Consider the following 18,426-nt stretch of genomic DNA (forward strand, 5'->3'; position numbering starts at 1 on the left):
GTCAGGATGGGCTAGAGGGAGACCCTACCTCGAAAACCAAAATCTAAAGTGAGACATGCATCTAGGATTTGTGTGCAGTGGCAAGAGGACCTGGAGCACCCATTTTCATTCTCTCTTCCTCTCAGCCTGCAAATAAAATTTGGGGGGAAGGGTTTTTTTGGGGTTTTTTTTTTTTGGATTTTCAAGGTAGGGTCTTGCTCTAGGCCAAGCTGACCTGCAATTCACTATATAGTCTCAGGGTGGCCTTGAACTCATAGCGATTCTCCTACTTCTGCTTCCCTAGTGCTGGGATGAAAGGCATGTGCCACCACAGCCAGCCAAATTTTTTAAAAAATTATTCATCTATTTGCAAGTACTGGCGGGGCGGGGGGGGGGGGGGAGGGGGAGGGGGATGGGCATGCGAGGGCCTTTAGCCACTGCAAACTCACGATGCATGAACCACTTTATACACCTGGCTTTATGTGGGTACTGGGGAATCAAACCCAAATAGGCTTTGAAGGAGAGTGCTTCAACTGCTAAGCCATCTCTCCATCCCTAAAAAGAAATTTGGTTTTTAAGGTAGGGTCAATATTCTTATTATTTATTTGCAAGTAAAGAGATAGGACAAGAGACAGACAGAGAGAATGGGAGCACCAGGGATGAAATCCAGATGCGTGCACCACTTTGTGCATCTGGCCTCAGATGGGTACTGGGGAATCAAAAACCGGGCGTTACGGTTGGCAGGTAAGTGCCAGAACTGCTGAACCATCTCCCCAGCCCCTAAAAATATATTTTTTAGACTTTTGGGGCTGGGCGTGGAGAGGTGCACACCTTTAAGCCCAGCACTCAGGAGGCAGAGGTAGGAGGATCGCTGTGACTTCTAGGCCAGCCTGGGCTAGAGTGAGACCCTACCTCAAAAAGAAACAGATTTGACTAAACAGAAGAACCATAAGTATTTAACACAGCAGGCTCTACATTTATGAAGGCCCATGGGCTGATTCTGTGCTGAAAGTAAAAAGTCTCAAAAGTGGAAAGATAAAAAGCCGGGGAGATGGTTAAGGCGCTTGCCTGCAAAGCCCAAGGACCCAGGTAGACTCCCCAGGACCCCACAAAAGCTAGATGCACGTGGTGGTGCACGTTTGGAATTCCTTTACAGTGGCTGGAGGCCTTGGCACACCCATTCTCTGTCTCTTTCTGAACAAATAAGAATAAAACGTTAAAAAAAGTGGAAATGAACCCTTGCATTCTGGAACCACAGCAAATCCAGAAAAATAGGGAATATGTTAGCTCCCAATGCTCTTTTTTTTTTTTTCCACTCCGGGCAAATAACCATCCTCCAAGGCCACTGTTGGGACACAGGATTTTTGGCAGAAAGGTCGTTTTCCTGACTCAGTCTGGCTTGCTCCTCTTCATCCTCCTTTCTCGGACTATGGTGGCCAACCTCTGCCGCCAGGACGTGGCGGGCGCCGGGCTTTACGCAGTCACACCCATCGGCCCGCGGCGCGAGCGCCGTCTCCTCCGAGCGCCGTCGCGAGCACGTGACCTCCGGCGTGCGTGCCCAACGCACCCGCCGCCACGCCACGTGACCCGCGCGAGGGGAACCGAAAAATAATAGTAGTAGTGACAACAACAGCAACGGCCTCCCCGGCTGCGGGCGGGCTCTCCGCGTCACGTTTAAATTCAAAACACCCAACTCGGAATCCCGAAGCCGCTCCCCGTTCTCCGACAGCCCGGGACGACCGCCCCTCGTCCGCACAGCCTTCCACGCGCATCCGCAGCGGACGCGGAGGGGGCGGGGCGCTGACGTCACGACGCCGGCGCGGCACGTCACGTCGCGTCGCGGCACGGCGGCGGCGGCGGCTGCGGCGCTGGCGGTGGCTGCGGCAGAACGGCGGCATTTTAGTCAGCGGCGACGGCGGCGGCTGCTTCTCCGGCTCCGCTCCCGGCATCCCCGGCGCGGCCATCGCGGCCCCATCTCGGGGCCGGCGGGTGGGAGCTGCGGCCGCTGCTCGAGCAGTTTGAATTTTCAGTTTCTCCAGCGGCCGGCGGGCGAGGGGGAACCGAAGAGCGCCGTGCCCGCTAGCTCACGCAGCCGCCCGGAGCGCTTCCGCCGGCCGGACCGCCGTTCCGTCCATCTGAGGCGCCGCCGCCCCTCACGCGCCTGAGCGGCTCGGCTGCCTCACGGACGCACGCACGCACGGACGGACGGACGCACGGAGGGAGCGAGCGAGCGACACGGACTCCCCTGTCCCGGCAGCGGGCTTCCGCCCGGGACGCTCCACCATGCCGCTCGGGCTGTGCTCCGGCTAGAGCCGGAGGGGGAGGCCCGGCCCCGCGCGTCCACCCGCGGACCTGCAAGCAGCCCCCCGGCCCCTGGGCTCGGAGCTGAGACCCTGACTGACTGACTGACGGACCCACAGAGCGAGAGGAGGAGAAAGGGAAATCTCGGCTCGGGCCGCGCCACGCCTTCGTCGTCCGCCGTCGCCTTTCCTTTGGAGCGGGAGCCGACGCCGGCACCGGCCTTCGGAACCCGAGCGAGCGAGCGAGCGAGCGAGCGTGCCCGCGGCGCCGCCCCTCCGCCCGCCCACTCCCACTCCCACCCGGCCGGGCCTCGCTGACCGCGCCGGCCGCCCGCCCCCGGGAGCACGCTCCGGCCGGCCCCCGCCCGCCCCCGCCCCTCCCGGGCTCCGCTGGAGGAGGCGCCGCGCCGCGCCGCGCCACGACCATGTCCCGGCGAGCGGCCGGCGCCCGCAGCACTCGGTGACCGGCGGCGGCCCACGCTTCCCTCCGCACCTCCACCCCGCCCCCAGCGGGAACTCGGACTTTTTCCTTTTTTTTGTCTCCTCGGCCTGCTCGGCTTCCGGCGGGATCCCCAAGACGAGCCGGCGCGCCTCCCGCCCTGCTGCCCCAGCCTCACCATGTCCAAGATGCCGGCCAAGAAGAAGAGCTGCTTCCAGATCACCAGTGTCACCACCGCCCAGGTGGCCACGAGCATCACCGAGGACACCGAGAGCCTGGACGACCCGGACGAGTCGCGCACCGAAGACGTCTCCTCCGAGATCTTCGACGTGTCCCGGGCCACGGACTACGGCCCCGAGGAGGTGTGCGAGCGCAGCTCCTCGGAAGAGACGCTCAGCAACGTCGGCGATGCGGAGACCCCCGGGGCCGTGTCCCCCAACCTCGCCCTGGACGGGCAGCTGGCGGCCGCCGCCGTCGCCCCCGCCCGCGCCCCCGCCAGCGGAGGAGCCGCGGCGACCCGGAGCGTGGCGGCGCTCGCCAGTCCCCCGACGGCCCCCGCCGCGGCGACCTCGACCTCGGGCCCGGGGACGCCGTCGCAGCCGCCGGCCGCCTGCAGCTCGCGTTTTCGCGTGATCAAGCTGGACCACGGCAGCGGGGAGCCGTACCGCCGCGGCCGATGGACGTGCATGGAGTACTACGAGCGGGATTCCGACAGCAGCGTCCTCACGAGGTCCGGCGACTGCATCCGCCACAGCAATACTTTCGAGCAGACCGCCGATCGCGACAGCGGCCTGGGCGCCACCGGAGGCTCGGTGGTGGTGGTGGTGGCCTCCGTGCAGGGGGCGCACGGGCCGGACTCGGGGGCGGACGGCTCCCTGACTGCAGTGTCGCAGCTGCCCCCGGCGGAGAAGACGAGCCAGCCCGCTCTGGGCCCGCCGCCGCCCGCAGGGGGGGCTGTGGCTCCGGGCGCCGCCGCGCCGCAGCCCGTGATGGCAGCCGTCCCCCCGGGCCCGGGAGCGCAGGGCCTGCCCCCGGCCAGTGTCACCCTGGCGCAGTCGGCGGGCTCCGGCGTGGCTTCCGTGGCGCCGCAGCAGCCCCAGCAGTTCGCGTATCCCTCGCCGCCGATGCCGCCCGGGCACTTGCTGCCCATGCAGCCCCCCGGCCAGAGTGACTACCTGCCGCTGCCCAGCCCCGCGCCGCCCTCCGCGTCCACCGGCGTCGGAGCCACCTCTGCTTCCGCGGTCGGCTTTCCTGTGGGCACCGGCCACGGCCTCGCCTCGGTGGGGGCGCAGGTGATGGGCGCCTCCTCCCAGCCTTCTGAGGCTCCCGGCGGCCAGGTCGCCCCTGGCCACCCGGCTGCCGGGGGAGGCGTGGCGCCCCCCGGCTTGGCTCCGACCGGGACTGGGCAGCCCCCGTCGGTACCTCCGCCGCAGATGGGTGGCAGTGGGCAGCTGTCATCCGTGCCTAGTGGCCCTCACACCGTGGTGCCCGGAGTTCCAAACGTGCCTGCAGCCGTGCCCGCTCCAAGCGTGCCTAGTGTGTCTACCACTTCTGTTACTATGCCAAATGCCCCCGCGCCTCTGGTCCAGTCCCAGCAGCCGAGCAGCCATACGCCAGTGAGCAGGAGCGGCAGCAGCAGCATGCAGCCCGGCGGGCCGGCCGCGGCGCCGGGCTCTCTCAGCGCACCCACCAGTCTGCCGCAGGCTGACCCAAGCCACTTTCAGACTCAGACTCAGCCCCAGCCTGTAGTCGGGCAAGTTGACGATACTAGAAGAAAATCAGAACCCCTACCTCAACCGCCACTTTCTCTCGTTGCTGAAAATAAGCCTGTTGTGAAGCCTCCAGTTGCGGATGCCCTGGCAAACCCACTGCAGTTGACACCTATGAACAGTCTTGCCACCTCTGTATTCAGCATAGCTATTCCTGTTGATGGTGATGAAGACAGGTATGCAAACCTTTATTTACGTATTGGCTTGGGGAGATTTGTTTTTTGTGTTTTTTTCAATTGAGGCCTTCATTTTTAGCTATGAAACAGTTAATGTTTAGGGAATTGTTGAAGTGTAAGGATTGCTCTTGCCACAGTTTCCTAAAATATTAAAATGGGCAGTGATGCAACACTGTTGACTTTAAATGATGGATTTCGTAGGTATCAGTCACACTTGAATATTTATGGCAGAGTTAGTATTTACACGTTTTCCATTCCAGAAAATCATAAGGCCTTCTCATTTTAAAAAGGTGGGGGGCGGAATCTCCTCCATTGTGTCTGGAAAGGCAAAATGTGAAAAGAAATCTAGATATCTACCTTACCTAATTCAACCTTTTAAAGAACAGGGGAGTCATGAGGCTTATTAGCAGTCTCAAAGACACGAATTTTTGTTTAAAGCAAAATGGGAAGATGTTCTCGTACTTCAGTCTACATATCTACAGGCAAGGAAGGTATGAACTCTTTTAAACAGTTAGCATCACTGTATTCTTGATTTAAATTTATAGTAAGCATGTAAATGTCAGTAACGGGCTCCCTCTATTTAAGGGATGCTTTTTTTAATGGTTTCAGTAAAAATTGATATATTGCCACCCTGTTCTACAGTAGTTAATGTTTAATGATTGTGGCCTAATGAGGATTTTTAGTGATTTTGAGGAAATGTCATGGAGATTTGACATACATAGTTGCAAATGTGTTAAAAACCTAAATTTCAGAGCTTTACAAGCACATTTAAAAATAACAAAAAGCTTTAGGTATCTTATACATTTATTTTGGCGAAGCTAATTTAGATATTAAACGATCAAAAGTTTATGTGGGTTTCAGGTACAGGATGGATGAAGAATAGGATGAGATGTTAAAACTTCTTCTCTGCCCGTTTTTAACCTCAATTTCTAATTCACATTTTAATACGTGTGTATGTATATTTATACATATATACATGTATGTTTTATACATATGTACATATATATACATGTATATATGCATGCACGCACACACTTCTGTTGGTTTGAAAATGGTCACGAAATCCATTTATTTCTGGGTTTTGTAATTCCAAGCTCATCTTTTTTTGTAGGTAATTTGCTTGGGGGGAGTCTTCTCCCACTTGAGAACTCACAGGAAATGCCCTGGGTCCCTAAGTGAGCTGAACTAGCTAGTCATGGAGAAATGTACATGGATGGGACTACCAAAAAGCTGTTTCCACAAGCCACTTGGACACATCCTCTTGTTCATAGTTGCTCCCATTTTCACACACAGGAACACATCTGAAATGCAGGTTGAGTTTATTTTTTCACCTTTGATAATAGTCAACAGATATCCAATACCCTTTTCTAGCTGCCAAAAGTCTAATCTCCCCCCCCCCCCCCAAATTGGTAAATTACTTTTTACTTACCTGATCCTGTGCACTGCCTTGATTCTCTGACTTTCCCCAGCCTTTTCTCCTTTGCATGTACATCAGAGTTGTGGATGAAGAGTACATCAGTCCTCTTCACAATTTACAGTAGCATATGTAATTATACTCCTCAGAACTCAAAAGGATGATATGGTATGAAGCAGAGATCTGTTGACAAGTGGAAACTCTGATCTCAGAGCTGCCTCTGTTTCTCTTACCACTGTAGAAGTTGGTAATTTCAAAAGTCTTGTTACAAAAGTGTTTGAGCTGCATGCAGGTAATGCTGCTGCTGGCTGGAGGTTCAGTTGCAGCAGTGGATCCGGGTCAAGGGTCAGCTGTGTCCCGTTCAAAACATGGCACCTCTCCCTGGCCCCAGTCTTTTAAAAGTTGAATTGCTTATTGAAATGTGCAGTTTTAATTCTTGTTAGAGTTTTTCATTGGCTTTTATTTAACATTCTATTTTCCAAGATGTACTCTTACACATTTGACCTTTTCTACTGGACCAACACACCTGGTGAAGGAATGAATCCATTAAGTAGAAATAGTGTTTTTGTTTGTTTTTGTGTTTGTTTAATGGAAGGCCTTTGTAAAAGAAGACATTCTAAAGTTTTACACTTGAATTTAAATAACCACTTTCCAGACATATGTTTAAAATGCCCAGTTGAATAACCTTTAGGAAACATCTAATTAGAAATTAATTTTAGTATGATTTGAGGTTGTCTTAATGTGTATTCTGTTTTGTTTGCAATTGTTCAAGTATATAGTTTGAAATGAGACTTCTTGAGTAATTGTGCCTTAAGTTTTGTGAGTTTGTCAAATTACATTCTAAGGAAATACTTGTAAATAAAATGGGTTACTTTTTAAAACTTACAGCTTTTATAGCAAGCAGCCTTTTATTATTTATGTATATATTTGAGGAAAATAGGGAATTAGCAAGGATTGAGATGGATATGTTGAAAACCCTCTTGCTTGATTTTTGGCTGAATATTAAGTCACTTATATTAAAGAACTAATAAAGGGGCTGATGGTTTTGTATGCAGAATGTCCTCGGTATCATTGCCTACTGCTGACCCTACATTATTAAATACCATGAAGTTGATATTCAGCCATTTTTAGAAAAGCTGGTGGTTAGATGAGATTTTTCAGGTTGATTTTGTATAAACTGGTAGATACAGTGGTTTAATATCATATAGTCACTTTCACAGTGACCATTTCAAAGTTTGTTTAAACTACCTACACATTTAGCAGACCCCTTTACTGTAAATGAGAGGTGTGCAGAGCATTACTGGCTCTAAAAGGAGCACAGTTCAAATTGCTTTCCATAAATAACTGACCAATGTGAACTCCCGTAGGTTGCATTCCAGGAACTCATGAATGGCTCTAATTGTGAACTGTCAGCTGCCTAACTAACAGTTGAAAACTTGATTGGAAGGCTTCCTTAGTGGCATGTGTGTCTCTATATCTTATTAGTGGTTTTATTGGTATAGTTTGCTAGTGACTAATAGTGCTAAGTGGTGTGTGCTGGTATGTGCTATAAATATAAACTCTACACTTAATATGCATACATGTATCTTGAATGAAATTTTATTTTACTTTTGAAGTCGGGCCCCATTCTGGCCCAGGCTAACCTGAATTCACTATGTTGTCTCAGGCTGGCCTCGAACTCACAGCAATCTTCCTACTTCAGCCTCCTGAGTGCTGGGTAAAGGCATGTGCCATCACCCCCAGCAAAGGTGTTTTTTGTTGTTGTTTTTTTTTTTAATGTGGTTTAAGTGAGATTTTTGCTAGGAGACAGAATGGTCACTATTCTATAAAACCTATAGCCGCTCTTCTTTTAGAGCTGTGTTGCTTGAAAATCTCACTGCAAATATAAAAAGCCCCTTACTTGAATCTCTTTTACTTAGGAGCTTACATTTCTTTATCTGTTGCTGCATGGTGGTAATTTTACTCTCCCAGCTTTACAATGTGTAAATCACATGTAAGACGCCATCTTAAGCTTATAGACTTGGAGGATGTGTTTAACCAAAGAGTTAGTAATCAAAAGTATAAAATCTGGTATATGTGACGTTGTTTAACATTAAAAACTGATAATTGGTGTATTCATCAGAGGTGTCTCATTACTAAAATATACTTGAGTTCTAAACAGACCTCAGTCAATATAGATTTAGAGAGAGGCTTATGATTTCCTAAAGAACCTCAGATTCCCAAAACCTACAGATATGTCAGTAGGAGTTTGGCTTTTTATTATTCACAGGGACACATGGCACATACTTAGTTTTTAAAACTTGAGAACTAATTAATAAAGGCCAAATGTTGACCAATCTATATATCTTTATCATCTATCTATCTAAGATAATCTATGTGGTTTTCTTTAGGTAAGAGTCTCACTCTAGCCCAAGTGGACCTGGAATTCACTATGTAGTCCCAGGCTGGCCTTGAACTCAACAGCCATCCTCCTGCCTCAGCCTCCCGAATGAATGCTGAGACTAAAGGCATGTGTCACCACACCAAGCTTATAAATATTTAATTGCATTTCTTTGAGAGGCAGATAGAAAGAGGGAGAATGGGTGTACCAGGGCGTCTAGCCACTGTAGTCAAAACTCCAGGCATGTGCGCACCGCTGTGTGCATCTGGCTTACCTGGGTACTGGGGAATTGAACGTGGCTTAGTAGGCAAGCAGTTTAATTGCTAGGACATGTTTTCAGCTCATATCTATCTATTCTTTAAGAAAACAAGAGCTTATATGTATGTGGATAAAACACACCAAGTAACTATCATAGAAACACTTTTTCCCTATAGGGAAACCAAGTGAATCTCTTCTAATAGAGAAATGGTTATTAGGACTGAAGAGTGGGGAAATAGAGCGTGAACAGGGAAGAAAATAGAGAGTGATGTAACATGAAATAGGGTCTTAGTAGGAGTGAATGTGTTAATGGTGAGGAACAGTATTTACTTTTCTGAAGGGATACCATTTACTAATTGTACTGCCCTTTTAAATAAAAGGAAGGAGCTGGAGAGAAGGCTTAGCAGTTAAGGTACTTGCCTGCAAAGCATAAGGACCCAGGTTTGATTCCCCAGGACCCACGTTGGCCAGATGCACAAGGTGGCGCATGCGTCTGGGGTGCGTTTACAGTGGCTGGAGGCCCTGGCATGGCCATTCTCTCTCTCTCAAATAAGTAAATAAAAATAAAAATATTTAAAATACATGAGAGGAAGGAGAGGCTTTACAAAGGAGAGTGTGTCTGATGAAAGTAGCCTAAATAATGTCCCCTAAGTTCTTAATGAAGAAAGCAGATTTTTAATTTTATTTGTATTTGTTTATTTATTAGAGAAGAGAGGGACTCTATCCCACTGCAAACAAACTCCAGACAGGTGTGCCATCATGTATACCTGGCTTATGTGGATTCTGGGGAATCAAACCTGGGTCTTAAGGCTTCACAAGCAAGTGCCTTAACTGTTCAGCCATCTCTCCAGCCCAAGAACAGATTTTTAAATAAGAAACCTTAGTAGTTGGAAGTGTTTATAGGGTATTATGCAAACACCTTAACTGCTCTCCAGCCCCAGTGAAACTCTTAATTGGAGTAAATCCATTAAATTTGTAGTTTTTCTTCATATTCAACTAGTGGGCCTATGATTTAAGCTACTGTTTTAGATGGCATAATGCTAATTACTACATCCACAAGTATATGCATACATGAATCATTGATCTCCTTTTCACAGTAGTTTATGAACATAGAAATTTATTTGTTTTTGAGGTTTGTAGCCCAGGTTTACCTGATACTCACTCTGTATTCCCAGGCTGGCCTTGAACTCACAGTGATCCTCTTGCTTTTGGCTCACAAGTGCTAGGATTAAAGGCCAGTGCTACCATACCCAGCCTAAACATAAAATTTTTGAACATAGAGTTACTCAATTTTAATATTATTATTTTTTTGGTTTTCCAAGGTAGGGTCTCACTTCTAGCCCAGGCTGACCTGGAATTCACCATGTAGTCTCAGGGTGGCCTCGAACTCGCAGCGATCCTCCTACCTCTCCCTCCCGAGTGGTGGATTAAAGGTGTGCGCCACCACACCTGGCTCATTGTATTCTTAACTTGATATTCTTTAGGGCAAAAATTAAGTGTCTTATAAAGGTTTAGGAATAATAAGCTTGTCTCATCCTTACATATCATTCCACTACACTAATAAATATACTTACATATATATACTTTGTTTAATTGGTAATATTTAAGTTGTATTGACTGGTTGTTTTATATTAAAAATATTTGCATTTCTGGGTTTTTTTCTAATATTTATTTGTTAGAGACAGAGAGTGAGAATTGGCGCACCAGGGCCTCTAGCCACTGCAAACAAACTCCAGATGCATGCGCCACCATGTGCCTCTGGCTTACGTGGGACATGTAGAATTGAACCTGTGTTCTTAGGCTTTGTAGGCTTGTGCCTTAACTGCTAAGCCATCTCTCCAGCCCTTTTTGTTTTTTTGAGATAGGGTCTTGCTCTAGCCCAGGCTGAGCTGTAATTCACTCTATAGTCTCAGGGTGACCTCGACCTCAAGGCAATCCTCCTACCTTTGCCTCCTGAGTGCTGGGATTAAGGGTGTGCGCCACCATATCCAGCTACCTTTCAATTTTTAAGTCTGGTGAATAAAATTTCATGTCTGCTGCCCTAGACCTCTCAAATTTAAAAATCTCCACCAGACTAAGGTATTTAGTCTTATTTCTGTGTACACATGCTCACCATGTTGGAAAAAAAATGAATTTTCTCATTCTTTAAACTGTACACTTGAATATCATGGTGAAGTAAAACTTTGCAGATAATTGAGTTAGTGATTTTCTTGGTGTTCACTAGGACTCCCACCTACTTGCCAGAGTAGGCAGGACAGACAAGTGACGTTTGAATGTTAAATTACTGGAGTAAGCTGGCACTCAGCAGGCAGAGGTAGGAGGATCGCCGTGAGTTTGAGGCCACCCTGAGACTACATGGTAAATTTCAGGTCAGTCTGGGCTAGAGCAAGACACTACCTCGAAAAACCAAAAAAAAAAAAAAAAAAAAAAAGGAAGTAAAAATATATATAAATAAATAAAGTGCTTGAGTAAATCTCCTTTCCCATAAGCTTTCACTAAAATTTGGCCTAGAGTATTTCTGTGTAGAAGAGGACAAATCTGGGGGTGAATGTCCATCATAAATAATGCTGCCTTCTTTTAAATGTCATTGTAATGGTTTAGAGTAAATTGTTCTGTGAATGAAGGATTTCCAAAGTAAAATTTCAAGCCTATTAAGTTCAACAGTAGAATTAAAATTTAGCTTTACCAGTTGCCAAGTGATGTTGTGTGTAAAACAAGTCCTTTATGTAAGTTAACCCAGTCTTGAAAACAAAGAGAAAAGGTATTCTTTTAAAAGGTTAATTAAAACAAGAATGTGTGTATTATCAGGTGAGTGACTCTTGGAAGCCATGAAATCAGGCATACCTGAATAAAACCCGTTGTTGGGCTGGAGAGATGGCTTAGCAGTTTAAGGCCTTGCCTGCAAAGCCAAAAGACCCAGGTTCTATTCCTCAGAGCCCATTTAAGCCAGATGTACAAGGTGGCACATGTATCCAGAGTTTGTAGCAGCTGGAGCTGTAGCACCCATTCTCTCTTTGCCTCTCTATCTCAAATAAATGAATAACAATAAATTTTTTTATTTCTCAATTTTTATTAACATTATCCATGATTATAAAAAAAAATATCCCATGGTAATACCCTCCCCCCCCACTTTCCCCTTTGAAATTCAATTCTCCTTCATATCCCCTCCCCATCTCAATCAGGCTCTCTTTTATTTTGATGTCATGATCTTTTCCTCCTCTTATAATGGTCTTGTGTAGGCAGTGTCAGGCACTATGAGGTCATGGATACAAAAATAAAATATTTTTTTAAAACAACCATTGTTGCCACCTATTTCAGGCATTTGGTCTTAAACTAGTCACTTGGTCCTGTATTTTTGTTTCCTCATATGAATAATGAGGGTACTTAGAGAGTTTGAAAGTATTAAATTTGGACTTGTTATTAATATGTGAATAATCAGTAACAGGAGACAATTTAATGGCAAGTGTGTGCACATCCTGGAAATGTGAAGAACTTCAGTGTCCAAACTCCTTGCCCAGGTTATTCCTTGACATGGCACAAATTTTACCCGAGTCTTCAGTTTTGATGTGCACATAGAAGAAAGAAAGAGGCAGAGAGAGAACGGCTGTGCCAGGGCCTCCAACCACTGCAAAGAAATTCCAAACGCATGCACCACCTTGAGCATCTGGCTTCCATTAGTACTGGGGCATTGAACCTGGGTCCTTGGGTTTTACAGGCAAGTGCCTTAACCACTAAGCCATCTGTCCAGCCCCTACTTTTTTTTAAGACAAAGCAGGAACTCATGTTTATTATATCTTTTACCCCAAAGCTATGCCCTTGTATGTTTCCAGATTTTTTATTTTATTTTTGGGAGGGAGACAGAGAAAGAGGCAGAGAAAAAGAAAATGGGTGTTCCAGGACCGTTCAGCTGCTGTGAATGAACTCCAGGCTCATGTGCCCCCTTGTGAGCATGTGTGACATTGTGCACTCGTGTCACTTTTGCATCTGACTTAACACGGGACCTGGAGGTTCAAAAGTGTATTCTTAGGCTTTGCAGGCAAGCACCTTAACCACTAAGCCATCTCTACAGCCCTGCTTTCAACTTCAGAAATTTTGCTTTATTATTTAACAAACAATGATATGGGAGGAAGGAAAATTAATGTCCTTGAGTTTGTGTTATGTAACCCTTTATCATTCTAAAGGGTACGTATCAGCACTTAAAATCCTTAGTGAGGTTGGAGGTGGCCTTTGCTGACCTTTATTGTGTTTGCCTGCTTTTGAATTTAAGACTTAGAAATTGAATTTTGATACAAAATGAAAAGGTCTTTTAGTTCAGGTCTCATGTGTGTACCTTTCAGTTAAGTTTTTGCCAACTTTTATAGCTTAGTTTTGTGGTGTGGGGTGTACCTGTTTGTTTTCCCTCCCTGTTAGAATTACCCTACAAACAGCATCTTGCTAAAGCAAGTAGATACTTTACCTGCTCTCTCACTTCCATGTACTTGGGAAGCAACATGACGGAACAAGGAAGACTGAACCACACCACATTCTTCCTAAGAATTGCTTCACTGTCTCTTGAGTAGAATAATAGTTATCTTGACATTGGCTACATTGTTAGAAACTGGTTTCAAATGTAGTTTCTAGAGTAGAGGATTTGTGAGCAAAACTTCCTAAAATTTTTTCTAACAGTTTTACATTTTAGTTACCTCTTATTGCTGTCAGATTTCATATATTGTAATGTTGAAATGATCCTATTAAAGAAGTTTTCCTTGGGCTCTTAATCGCTTCATGTTTTGTGTAAGTCCAAAACCTTTTTTTTTTTTTTTGGTTTTCCAAGGTAGGGGATGTGAGGGTGATATGCCTGGCCAGGTGGGTATCCCCTTCCTCCCTCACCTCTCCACATGCATCCCTCCCAAAGCTGCGCTCGGTGGAAGAGGACGTCCTTCCCCAAGTAGAGGAGGCCCAGGCTTCCGTATATGAGTAGCTGTGCTCTCTGCTAGAACCTCCAAACAAGCTCTCATGGTCCCAAGGCAGGGTCTCACTCTAGCTCAAGCTGACTTGGAATTCACTATGTAGTCTCAAGGTGGCCTCAAACTCATGGCAACCCTCCTGTCTCTGCCTCCCCAGTACTGGAATTAAAGACCTGTACCACCCCACCTGGCTTAAGTGGCACTTTTAAAAATTTTATTTATTTATTTGCAAGAGAGAGGTAGAGAGAGAAACAAAAACAGAGAATGGGCACACCAGGGCTTCCAGTCACTGCAAACAAACTCCAGGTGCATGCGCCTCCTTGTGTGTCTGGCTTATGTGGGTCCTGGGGAATGGAACCAAAGTCCTTTGGCTTTGCAGGCAAGTACCTTAACCGCTAAGCCATCTCTCCAGCCCCTTAAGTAGCACTTTAAATTACTACTTTCCATTTCTGCCCCCAGTACTTTCTATAGTTACCTATTTTGATTTTTTTTATACGGAGGAAGGTAATAAATAGGTGTGTGCCACCATTCCCGGCCTCAAAACAAATATTTTATTATCATTCCTACTTATTAATGGCCTCTCTCTTTATCCATTTGACTATGATACTAATCAATATTTTGAGACTTTGCTTCTGTTTGCTGTTTAAAAAGCATGTAACTCAGTTTATGAATAACATCCTAGTTAAAATACTATAGAAACAAAACCCTTTTTCCTTTGTGATGTTAGGTGTGAAACCCAGAAGTAGGTAAGTACCATACCACCAAGCTACAATCCTGGCCCAAAATTTATTTCATAAGCCTATCTAAATTTTTCATTCTAGACTTTTAAGTTTTTCTGTAACACTGTTACTCTAAATGCTTTTTGAGTGTATGTAGGAAACTTGAGCATGTATCCTTACGTGGATACTGGGGAATCGGATCCAGGTCCTCAGGCTGTGCAGGCAAGTGCTTTAATCTCGAAGCCGTATCTCTAGCCCCTGTTGTCCTTTCTTTCACAGGTTCTTTATATGTCCCAAGGTTTACTGTAGCCCACCCTTTCTTTTTTATCACTTTTCATTCAATTTATAAATAAAATCTTCTTTTAATTAAAATTTTTTTGGTACTTTTATTTATTTGAGAGCAACAGAGAGAAAGGCAGATAGAGAAAGAATGGGCGCTCCAGGGCCTCCAGTTACTGCAGACAAACTCCAGATGCATGCGCCCCCTTGTGCATCTGGCTAATGTGGGTCCTGGGGAATCGAGCCTTGAACCAGGATCCTTAGGCTTCACAGGCAAGAGATTAACCGCTAAGCCATCTCTCCAGCCCATAAATAAAATATTTTAGTATTACACTGAAAAAAAAACTCAAATTTTATGACTTAAGTCATATGACTTCATCTGAAACCAACTTATTTAGCAGATGAATTTGTTTTAATTTAAGTATTTATCACAAAATGGCCTGCATATCCATGACCTCACTGTGCCTGACGCTACCTACACAAGACCGTCATAAGAGGAGGAAAAGATCATGATTTCAAAATAAAAGAGACTGACTGAGATGGGGAGGGGACATGATGGAGAATAAGTATTTATATTTCCAAAGCCAGAGGAGCTGAGACTCTGTTTTAAATGTCATACCTCCAAAACATTTAATTTTAATAAATGAGTACAGTTTAATGAACTTTTTTAATTCCAAACTTGGAGAATTACTTTAAAACCTACTCTTTGGTATCCTCTGCTTAACTACCCTTCTCTTAGAATCATTCCATTTAAAATTGAGGTCAAGTGAAAACAGCAAACCATTTCCCTAATAGTCCCAGGCAGCAGGCCTGATATTTGGGGAAGGGGACTAATTGATTCATTTGGTTTTCACTGGCTCTGGCAGACTTGATTAAGCCTAGTAAAAAACCTAGCCTAAATATGTTTTGAGGGCTGGAGAGATGGCTTAGCGGTTAAGTGCTTGCCTGTGAAGCCTAAGGACCCCAGTTCGAGGCTCAATTCCCCAGGACCCACATTAGCCAGATACACAAGCGGCTGCACGGCTTCTGGAGTTCGTTTGCAGTGGCTGGAAGCCCTGGCACACCCATTCTCTCTGTATCTGTCTCTTTCTCTCCCTCCCCCTCCCCCTCCCTCCCTCTCTCCCTCCCTCTCTCTCTCTCTCTCTCTCTCTCTCTCTCTCTCTTTGTCACTCTCAAGTAAATAAATAAAAATAAACAAAAAATATTTTTTAAAAAATGTGTTTGGAGATTTAATGTGTTAGACACCTCTTAAGCTTTGCTATTATAGCTCTAATCTATGCTTTTGATTGCCTTAGACCTAGTTAAGAGAAAGGGTCACAAAAAAATAACAAAGGTGTTAAAGTAGGGAAATCATTAAGAAATATACAATGTTGTAGCTGGGTGTGGTGGCTCGTGTCTATAATCCCAGTATTAGTGTCATCAAGGTAGGAGGATGGCCATGAGTTTGAGGCTAGCCACAGCTATAGGGTGAGTTCCATCCAGGTCAGTCTGGGCTGGAGAGATGGCTTAGTGGTTAAGCACTTGCCTGTGAAGCCTAAGAACCTCAGTTTGAGGTTCGATTCCCCAGAACCCATGTAAGCCATAGATGCACAAGGTGGTGTATGTATCTGGAGTTTGTTTGCACTGGCTGGAGGCCCTGGTGTGCCCATTCTCTTATCTATCTGCCTCTTTCTATGTCTGTCACTCTCACATAAATAAAAATAAAAATAATTTTGAAAAAAATAATAAAAAATGAAAAGAAAGAAAAAAGAATTCTAATTAATCAAACAGGTAATGTGGTAGAACCCTGGCATCCAGGGTTAGTGCTTTTTCTGCTTTTATCTAAGATTTACCTACTAGTTAAAATTTTAAATGGCCTTGAGGGCTGGAGAGATGGATTAGCAGTTAAAAGTGCTTGCTTGCAAAGTCTGCAGGCCCAGGTTCAATTCCCTAGCCACCCACATAAAACTGGACAGGCATCCTTTTGCAGTATCCAGAGATCCGTGCATATACAACTTAATTAAACATTTTTAAAATTGAAGAAGTATATCTGGGCATGGTGGTGCATGCCTTTAATCCTAGCACTCAGGAGGCAGAGGTAGGAGGATTGCCATGAGTTTGAGGCCATCTTGAGACCAATTCCAGGTCAGCCTGAGCTTAGAGTGATACCTAACCTCAAAAAAACAAAAAGTAGCCGGACATGGTGGCACACGCCTTTAATCCCAGCACTCGGGAGACAGAGGTAGGAGGATCACCATGAGTTTGAGGCCACCCTGAGTCTCCAGAGTGAATTCCAGGTCAGCCTTGGCTAGAGTGAGACCCTACCTCAAAAAACCCAATAAATAAATAAATAAATAAATAAATAAATAATAAGTAAATAAATATAAAAGAAAAAGGTCCTGTTTCAAGTTTTGAAGTCATAATTCTGTGATGTTTTTATCTTAATTTGATGATAATTTTGTGAAAAGTAAGTTAATAATTATATAAAAGGCGTTTAGAATGTCTGGTACATAGTAAGTGTATTTTACCTGTGGTTCTTCATTATGTCTCAGCCTAATACGAGTCAAGAATCACTGAGGTAATGTGACAGGTGTTTGTTAGCCAGCCAAATGTACAGGTGGGTGGTAAGGGAGACGGTAGAACTCTAGGTTAGAGGAAAGAACTGTGAGAAAGCAGGTTTCTCCCAAGTTTGGAACCATGAAGTGAATCATACATCCTGAGAACTGCCCAGATGAGCCGTCAGTTAAGACTTGTGTTAGCTCCCTGGAACTTGTCCTAAGGATGGAAGAAGGAAGTAGGAGTTACTGCTTTTACTTTTTTAAAAAATACCTTTTCATTTTATTTTTAAATGCTTTATTTATCGTAAAGAAAGAAAGAGAAGCAGATATGTGCCAGAGCCTCTAGCTGCTGCAAATTAACTGCAGATTCTTGCACCACTTTGCGCATCTGGCTTTTGTGGATACTGGGGAGTTGAACCTGGGTCCTTAGGCTTCTAAGGCAGGCATCTTAACTGTTAAGCCATCTCTCCCCTGGCTTTTATTCTCCCCGTTACCCCCCCCCCCCCCCCAGGTAGGCCTTTGCTCTAGCCCAGGCTGACTTGGAATTCACTATGTACTCTCAGGGTGGCCTCGTACTTGTGGTGATCCTCTGGATTAAAGGTGTGCCCCACCACACCCTGCTCTGGCTTTTACTCTTAAAGGGGTATTACACTAATGTAAGAAATGAGAAAGATGCCAAAAATTTCGTTGTCATTTTTGTAGTAGCTCTGAGAAACTACATGCATGTATGTACGCGTACATACATACATACGTGGATGCATCCTGAAGGTGGAAGTGAGTCAAGTCCAACTCAGGAAGGACTATTATTCATGATCAAACCCTTCCCACTCTTAGCAAATCCTAAGAAAGGGATAGGCTAACATTTTACTAGAATATTCTACCAGAGAACAATTCTGTTAAACTACTAATCCAGAGATATATAAAGGTGACTGATACAGTATGGTGTTGATAGGCTGTGAGTGAACTTGTCACATTTCATATAGGCACTCAGTTGAATGCTAGCATGTAATTTCATCTGCTGTTTCCCCTTTTAAAATTTTGATCTTGAATTATTATGGGTTCTGGATTTTATATGGTCTTGAAACTTGTTTCAGAGTATTGTTTTAAGCAGTCTTACATGCTTTTTTTTCCTTTTTGAAATTAAGCCAGTTACACTGTATTAGAATCTGAAATCTTCCATTTTTCTTAAAAGTACTGATTTTACTGTACATTCTCAACTTCATTTCCATT

The 18,426-nt window shown here is 45.4% G+C and overlaps 1 protein-coding gene across 2 annotated transcripts in view; it reads left to right on the plus strand.

The window, feature by feature from the left end:
- Window positions 1–2,707: 2,707 nt before the first annotated feature.
- Tsc22d2 (TSC22 domain family member 2) overlaps window positions 2,708–18,426 on the plus strand; it is a 59,992-nt gene continuing 44,273 nt past the window's right edge. For both annotated transcript variants that reach the window (XM_045130744.1, XM_045130745.1), the window contains exon 1: window positions 2,708–4,663. In XM_045130744.1, the coding sequence (XP_044986679.1) occupies window positions 2,898–4,663 (1,766 nt within the window). In that variant the 5' untranslated portion in view covers window positions 2,708–2,897. The remainder of the gene's footprint in view (window positions 4,664–18,426) is intronic.

The sequence above is a fragment of the Jaculus jaculus genome, chromosome 12, assembly GCF_020740685.1.
Source record: "Jaculus jaculus isolate mJacJac1 chromosome 12, mJacJac1.mat.Y.cur, whole genome shotgun sequence".
Taxonomy (NCBI): domain Eukaryota; kingdom Metazoa; phylum Chordata; class Mammalia; order Rodentia; family Dipodidae; genus Jaculus; species Jaculus jaculus.